This window comes from Asparagus officinalis, chromosome 7 (assembly GCF_001876935.1).
Source record: "Asparagus officinalis chromosome 7, Aspof.V1, whole genome shotgun sequence".
NCBI lineage: Eukaryota > Viridiplantae > Streptophyta > Magnoliopsida > Asparagales > Asparagaceae > Asparagus > Asparagus officinalis.
The window spans coordinates 26879837-26889025 of record NC_033800.1 but is presented as its reverse complement, the minus strand read 5'-3'; the positions used below and the strand labels follow the sequence as shown (position 1 = coordinate 26889025).

The 9189-nt window shown below is 31.9% G+C and overlaps 1 protein-coding gene across 1 annotated transcript in view; it reads left to right on the top strand.

Moving 5' to 3' along the window:
- Positions 6438 to 9189, top strand: part of LOC109848273 (eukaryotic translation initiation factor 2 subunit gamma-like) — an 8796-nt gene continuing 6044 nt past the window's right edge. The window contains exons 1-3 of the mRNA XM_020417699.1: positions 6438 to 6530; positions 6748 to 6883; positions 7890 to 7951. Of these exons, the coding sequence (XP_020273288.1) occupies positions 6778 to 6883; positions 7890 to 7951 (168 nt within the window). The 5' untranslated portion in view covers positions 6438 to 6530; positions 6748 to 6777. The remainder of the gene's footprint in view (positions 6531 to 6747; positions 6884 to 7889; positions 7952 to 9189) is intronic.

The following is a 9189-nucleotide window of genomic DNA, read 5'->3' as shown; positions in this document are numbered from 1 at the left end:
GGGGCAGAAATGAAAATATAGGCGGGGAAATGAAAAAGAGGGGGGAAGTTTCGTAATTTTTTTTAGACAATCTAGTTACGGCTTCGAGTTTGGTTATCTAATTTGTTAATAGGAATATGTTAATTTCAGTCTAATTATGATTAGGAGTCCCATCAATGAAGGTAATAGACCCCTTCATTTTTAAGGAGACCCAATAACGACGGTAGTAGGATCAAATCAACGAAGGGATTAGAAAACCGTTATCCCATATCACAATATTTCTTTATTATTTGTAATCACTAGACGAAGGGTTTAAACCCGTCGTTATTATATGCACATTAATGATGGGCAAATGGTCCCTTCACTAATTTTGGTCGTTAAATAGTAGATTTCTTGTAGTGTTATCATTCTATTTTTTCTTCAATAAGTTGTATTTTTGGATTGATTTATATTATTAACACAATTTACGATGACATACATATCTTTCCTACAAATTTGAGACATATATAAGGTAAATTTTATATTTAGTGGCCTTTAATAAAAAATTTAATTGTAAAATATTTTACCTTCATATTTAAAGATCTTGAAATCTGACAGTATTATTACATGCTTATCTTTGATCGTGTCCATAAAAATTGATCATTTGTTGGTAGTCATATCCCTAAATAAGGTTACTTACAAGGTCTTGCATGTGACGCCCCTATTTTCACATATGTCTATAGTCCAAGGTGAACCCAGAGATGTCAAACCTGCCATGTACTCACACCGTGCAACAACATGTTTTACCATCACAATAATATCTCTTTAGTGGAATCAATGACAAGTGTAGGTACAAAATAGACAAAATAAGAGAAATAAATGCAGTGAACATAATATAGAAAGAGATATCCAAATAAACATACTCATGTCCTAACTGAATAAAAACTAAGTACAACTAATGTCTAAAATAAATGTGAAGTAACTTAATACATAGAGTCAAATAACTGAATAAAAACTAAGTACAACTAATGTCTAAAATAAATGTGAAGTAACTTAATACATAGAGTCAAATGAAAATAGTACTAAGGCACACAACTAATGTCTAAAATAAATGTGAAGTAACTTAATACATAGAGTCAAATGAAAATAGTACTAAGGCACACAACCTTTACAAAATGTAATACAAGTCTAATGATCAGCTAAACCATAATTAAATAACTGCGGAGTATCAACTACTAAAAATAAGCGACGGCGACTATGCTGTAAGACCGTCAACCTGCGGCTCTCCGACACTCTGACCCGCTGCCTGAAAAGAAGAGAAAACAAAAGGAAAAACAAAACAACATCAGAGCGCTTTAGCAAGATAATCCCCGTCCGCCCCCAGGGGAAGGGCTCCTAAATGTGATGGAGGCTCTACCTATTATGCATAGTCTACCTAAATCATTTACCCTGTATCTAAATAAGATTAATATTTAGAAACTCACAACACGAGATGTAGTACGTCGAGCGAAATAATCCAAACAATGAAACCCTCATGTATATACCATATGTCTCAAATTGTGAATCACTAAATATCAATTCCAAACTAAGAATAAATGATAAAGGAAAACAATACAGAAAAATAAAGTTACTGCAATATCATAAATATTGACCATATAACTCGCACTACCCTTGGATAGATGATGTGGATACAAGAACTAAATCTCATGTAACTCCCAAACGCAAAGTAATCCAGTCACAATATAACTCAGCGATAATTCGTATTCATAAATGGCTTCTGCCAAAGACTCAGGCTATCAAATATATCACAATACAATATCTCATAAGACTTTATAACTCATCGCATTATCATGCGGGACGGATTACCGAACCTGTCATCCTAAATATGTACACGGCTCATTAGTCTCATCGTATCACCGTACGGGACGGACTACCAAATCAGATATCCTAGAAGTGCGGTTCTCTAGCCTCATTGCATCACCGTGCGGGACGGACTACCAAGTCAGGTATCCTAAAATCACGACTTAATGGCTTGTACTAATGGCATATCGACGCACTATCCCAAGTAATACTGAGCTGTGCTTATCAACAATATCCAAACATGCATACGCATTATAATTAATTATTAACTCAAACTTGATCGAAACAATATATGTAATAATCCTCTTCGGGATATCAGTATATGTGTCACAACTTTATTCGTGTACATCCATAATTGCACGTGTGTCATCATACGGCTCGAACCCCGAGTTCACGATTAAACGTGCAAGAAAAATCATCACACACAAAAGCAAAGTGTCTGTCGACTGTCCCTAGGGCATCGGTCAACCGACGACAAACGTGCATAGAGTGCACGCGGAAAAGACCCTATCGGTTGACCGCTTGCTTCTAGTCGGTCGACCGACCAGAAAGGATTCAAAATCCTTAATGACATAGTCGGTCGACTGATCACTTAGGATCGGTCGACCGGTTTCACTATATCGGATTTTCTCATGTTTCTGTGTTTCGTAACTTGTCTTGAAAACAAAATTTTGTTAGCATGCAAGACAAAACATGATTTAAATGTTCCTAATTACTAAACAAAGGTTAAATTAAATATGATTGTCCTCTTGAAATTAAACAGTTAGGGTTTAACATCCTAATTAATGAAATTCTCAATTAACAACATATTTTTAATAACATGATTAATAAACAGAGATTTATTCTAATTATTCCACATATATAGATTTGTTTAAACAATATCACATCGCCTATGTGTCATAAACTTATGGTTTAAACATTTAAATTAGCAAGATTTTCATTTAAAAGATTAAATTAGGATTTTTAAACCATATTGAAACATAACTAACAAATTTAATACAATCCTACTAATCATGATCAACTATTCTTATTTAACAGAGATTAAAATTACAGATCTTTTTATCGGTTTAAGGTTTAATATCAAAAACTAGGTTTTTATCACATCAGATTTAAACTTTAAGCATTGTATTAATCAATTAAATATAATTAAATCATGAGTTACTACAGGGGAATGTTTGGAGGAAGATGATCTTGCCTCAAACGTCGTGTTGAACTCTCAAACATGTGTGTGCAAGATTCCTCTTCGCCAAGCTCGCAAATCCCGCCTTCCTCTCGATAAACGCCTCAAGTAAACTCCTAAAAACCCACAGATTAGGGTTAGGGTTTGAGAGGGAAGATGGCTGTTAATAAAACACGTGAAAAGATAGGAAAAATGGGTTTAAAACGAGTATATATACTCTCGTATATAACTGGGCCTGAAACGAAACAAAACTGACCCGAACACAAATCCTTCACGCTGGGAGTCCGTCGGTCAACCCACCACAACCGATCGGTCGACCGATCGGGTATCATTGGTCGACTGATCGGCTTAGGCCGGTCAACCGTCCAGAACACACAGGTTGACTAACAGCTTGGTTTGTGCATGTTTTCATCGTTTATTCACATATATACACTGAATCGATCTCAAATCGATTCCTAGCATACTCAACCATTAATAAATGATATTTATCATGATGCAACTCATTTATTATTATTTATCATAATACATCCAAAATTATGGGGTTTTACATTGCATTGTATAGAAAAAAAGAAAAATATCAATTTTTTTACTTACGCTATGGTAACTAAGTATTATGTGCATACTTTTTGTCAATTATAGTAATTTTTCTCATCTTATCTAGCTTATTATATCTCACAATATAGTTGATCAATGGCTTCACTTTAGTTTCTATTGCAAGATTATTTATATGTAATTTTATATTAAGTTTATGATTTCTTTAGTATTTTAAGAATAAAGTATAAAAATTTATAAATACTTACTAAATTTTCTTATATCTTTCATAAAACATGCTTTTTTAATTAGGATAAAATTATTCAATATCTTCTTCAAGGGGAACTCGGTCGGTGCTTCTTTGTTAGATATGCTTTTTATCAATGTCAATTCAAGTGATTCATGAATATTTTCGAATTTTGAGTTTATTTCCTTCACTTATCCATTTGAAATGAAAACAACTTAGTTCTTTTAAATGATATCTCTGAACTTTCTGATAGTTTCTCCATACATAACTCATTGTATTTTTTACCCTATAAATATTATCAACATTAGAGATAAATGTTTATACATTATAATCAATTAATACTAACCTATTATATTATAGTATTTTATTAATTTGTCTTCTATCAATTAATGTTATTAGTAAAATTATATGTAGTTCCTTGAATTTATACAGTAAGTTTAATTTTTAATCTATCATATATTTTTAAATTCTGATTCCTTAACTGGATAATTTTAATCTACGGTAATTGCTATTTTTTTACCGGCATCAACTTAGACTACTTTTAGATGTTGAAAAAAGTTAAATTTATATATCTTAATGTTATAATTTCAAACATTTTCCTTTTTTTTTCTTTGCCAAATTTTAGCCTTTTCATGATTTTGAACTTTTAAGGGTGTGTTTTGTAATTTTTAAACTTTGATAGTATTTTATAAAAAAATTTAAATTATAAGTTGGGTGCTTATAATTCATGTTTCATGTATTGGTGGTAAATTTTCAAATGTTAGAATGTTTCTTGTAACTGTAAAAATTTAAAGGTATTTTTACAATTACTAAAATTTTGGGTTGTTTTTTAAAAAATTTAAAATTTCAATGGTCTACTAATAATTTTTAAATTTGATGTGTATCGGTTATAAGTTTTAAAATTTCAAGATTTTTTGTAATCTTTTACTTTTGAGGGACTTTTGTAATTTTTATAACTTTGAGGTTATTTTTTATAATTTTTTAATTTTTAAGTGCTTAATGGTAATCCTTGGAATCTGTCTATGTTATTGCTAAGTTTTAAAATCTCTGAATTTTAGGTTGTTTTTTTGTAATTTAAACTTTTAAGGTTGTTTTTATAATTTTAAAATATTGAGGGTGTTAATTACAAATTTTAAATTTTTAGATCTCATGTTTGTTTTTAAGTTTTAAAAAGTCAATGTGTTTTGTATAATTTTAAACTTTTAAGACTATTATATGTAATTTTTGAAACTTTTGGGTTTTTTTATAATACTTCATGTATTATAATATGTTATCCACGTATAATTTCTTAATCTTATTTTTTTAAAATTGTTGAGTTATAGGTAGTTAATATGGAGTTAATATAAGATATAATTAGCATTTGGTTAGATTAAGATTTAAATAAAATATTTAAAATAATTTTTTAATTGTTGAGCTATAGATAGTTTATAGGAATTAGATAAGATATGATTAAAATTAGAATAGATTAAGATTTAAATAAAATATCCAAAATAGTGAATGATAATATTGACCATGAAAAGTTTTTTCCTGAACTTGTGCTTTTAAAAGGAGTATATGCTATGACATTAACAAAAGGTTTCTATATATTCTGATAACGCGATTTGTTGAACAGATAAGAAGAGGCTGTTACATAAAAAGATAACCTTTTAAGTTTAAAACTTCCTCCAAACGGAAGGGGGAGTTTTTTTTTTTTTTTATAACGCTTTGATTAAAACAAACTCAAATGTATGCTATGCACAGTGTTTGGACGGAAGCAGTTGCTATGATCATTGGTAGCTCCAACCACCATCTTCAAGATATATGTTTGGTTGAATGCTATTACAATAGCGAGAAAATCTAACAAAAACAATATGTGCTCATCATTAGGGTAGTTGTTTCAATGTTCAAACCGAAGACTACTCCAACACTAAGAGTTGAAACTACATAATGTACAGGCACATTTATTATTCAAACTGTTCCTAAACAATGTTTGAGTCATATCTTATCTTTCTGAATGTAGTTTTTTATGCTCAAAAAATTGTCCGTTTAGCCCTTTCACACTTAGAATTGAGAAAGATTCCAAGTAAGGAAAAGTAAATGCATAGAATCAAATTTATTGATAATGGTATGAAGCACCTAAGAAACTTTTAAGTTAGAAGAAAGATAATGGTTTGAAGCACCTAAGAAACTTTTAAGTTAGAAGAAAGATAGGAAAATATTTTTTAGGTGCTGTAAAGCTTTTAGGGATTACTCAAAACCAGGGGACTAAAAGTTTGGTCATTGCATCTACTAATGTAAAAAAATTATGTTTGTAATGTTTCCTACGTGAATTGAATTAAATTCCACCATTTGTAAAGTTTGATCTCTTTATATTTTTTCCATCTTACCAATAGATTCTGGAATTAATTTAAAATTTATGTGGTACTTACTAAATTATATTTGGTAAGATTTTATTGCCTTTTATTTCAATTATTAACGGGCTTAATTTTTTTTGAGCCATATAATTTGAGGGATCTAACATCAGTTTCAATGATTTGAGGGACTAATCTCAAGATTCACCCATATCTAAAACCCCCAACCTAGAAGTACCTGAGATTAGGAGGGAAAATATTTTTAAATGGGCTTTTACAGCCCATTTGTCGTCCACGGCCCATTTAAGTAAACCCTAAAGAGTTGCGAGAGAATCCAACATCGAACTGATCTTCTCCTCCATCGAGACTCTTCGCCGACTTCGAACGAATCTTCACTGAAGCTCGAAGACTTGGACATCGAGGGGTAAAGTTCCTGCCTTTCAAGCCCCAAATTTTGCCCCTTTTCGATTCATCGAGTTTTGCTTCCCAAAACCCTAACAATTTCGCGCGTCGATTTGTGAGCCTTGACTCCGATCTTTATCGAGATTTTAGGGATTAGGGCTCACAAACTCGAATCTAGCTCCCTGTTTGATCTAACCAATGTTTTGGGTTTTTTTCTTTTGTTTTCTTCTTCTTGATTAGGACTCGAGAGGATATAAAATCAAGCGAAAATGTCTCGAAAAGGATTAATGGAGCAAGACCTTAGTAAGCTGGACGTGAACACGCTGACCCCGCTGTCGCCGGAGGTGATTTCTCGTCAAGCTACTATTAATATTGGTACGTTTTAGTCCTTTTTTTTAATTCTTTCATGATTTTTATTTTCATATTTACTGATGAAAATACACAAAATTCCTACAATGCAGTAATTTGTAAAGAGGAATAAATGAAAATATATCTAAAGGAATTAAACTGCAATTGGAATTTGTGAAGAAATCAAACTTGTTAGGCCAGTGGCACAAATATCTAAAGGAATTAAACTGCAATTGGAATTTGTGAAGAAATCAAACTTGTTAGGCCAGTGGCACAAATATCTAAAGGAATTAAACTGCAATTGGAATTTGTGAAGAAATCAAACTTGTTAGGCCAGTGGCACAAATATACATTGCTTAGTTTATATGTTTGGAGATAATAAAGAAAGCAGTTGTTTTTTGAACCTAGTATTAATAAAGTTTTACTGTTGACAAATATTTGCAACCTTACTTTCTTTTATCTTTTTTTTTCCCGTTCTTGACATGTTATGCTGAAGGCACTTCCAAATTTTAAGGGCTTGTCCTTGCAATAGGGATAAATGATATTCATTCAGCGGACCTTAGACTTATGAATTAATAGGGCATGAGAATATTTGTCATGAGTTAAGATCAGAGGATTTCTCCAAGATGACAACTTAGATGGAGATAGAAGAATATAAGGGCTGCTTTGCAGATGCGGCATTTTAATCTATATGCTGACTTTTTTGACAGAAATCTATATGGTATGAATTAAAACAAAGAACTCCTTGACAGTGTAGATCAATGGTGCATTGAGTTATCTTGTTAGCGTGGCACGCAAAAAACTTTGCCATTTTAATAATGGCCTTGTTCATGTGGCTCGGGGAACACTATTATTTCTTGTTTCATATCTTCTACATTTGTTTCTTGTGTTCCCAGAATTTTGGTTAAACTTAAAGAAATGTGTACCTCATCATTAGAAGGTTTACACGGCACAAATGTCTCTTTTTTTTGGGGAGAAAAGTGGCATGATGATTCTTGAAGTTCGATGGTTGATGTGTGTGCTAATGTGTCAGGTACTATTGGTCATGTGGCTCATGGAAAGTCAACTGTGGTGAAAGCAATATCTGGGGTTCAGGTGCTATATTTTCTTCTTTATGTTTATTGCATCCTTAGCTTGTGCTTTTTACTCTTTTAGTTATTAATTCTATAACACAACCTTTTGAAGATTTGAATATTATTATTAGTTTTTCCCCCATGAATAGCACAATTAATGGTGTACAACAACTCAATTAGAATTAGTGGCTTTGGTTTAGGACGCAATGAACAATTGGGAATCTAGAAAAGCTTAAATAAGATAAATATAGGTTATAAAGTTAACTAATAATATATAAAGACTTATTTACTTGTTTGGATAATTATTTAATAATACTATATATGTGGGTGTGGGTGTACGTATTTCGGGCGGGTGTATAAGTAGAGTCTAAAATTATAAACCCCAAGAAAACCCTCTCCAAAATTTGGAATTTTGGAGTAGTGGCAGGGACCCTTGACATGCTATCAAAGCAATCTAGGATCAAGTACTATTGGCTACACATTTAAAGCAGATTTAAAAAATTACTGCTTTGTGAGTCTAGGTTTTGGCCCATGAAGAGGTGCTCAACCCGAGATGGCATGTAAAAGTTTAAAATTATAGGCCTAAAACCTTTCGGTGTAGTGACAGTACATTTGATATGAGGTCAAAGATTTCAAAAATGGATACTCATTTTTAGGTGGCTTACAACGCTCTCTTTGAAAATGTGGAATATCTTCAGTTAGGTACTTTGAATAGTTTTGAATGGCTGCTCGTATATATGATATTCTCATCTTGTTTGCTCAAGATGAAAAAGCCTTATCCTGTTTGTTAAAGATGCGAAAGCCTCATCTTGTTTATTCAAGACGCAAAAGCCTCATGTGGCATAACAAATCTAGCAACTTAAATACATTCTCCCCCTTATATACTTTTGAAATCACATCTTCCCTTACCTTCTTCAACCTGCCTTACATCCTGCCTCTTATTTTCTTCATTCTCCCTCATATTGTCCCTCTTATCTTCTTCATTCTCTCTCTCTCTCTCTCCCCCTCTCTCTGTCTCTCTCTGTCACATCTTTTTATTTATTCATAGTTTGAGAAAATGGAGAAGAAGGTTCAGTATAAGATTCAATCATTCAAGTTCTATGAGAAAGATAATCTAGCCTAGTCAAGTGGATAACCTTAGCTTGTCAAAGTGAAAATTGGGATTTAGACCTACTACATCTATAACAGTGGATCAAGCAAATATTTCAACGATTAAGAAATATTGAAACTATTGTGAAGAAGTTTTTTGTTGTTTGTAAT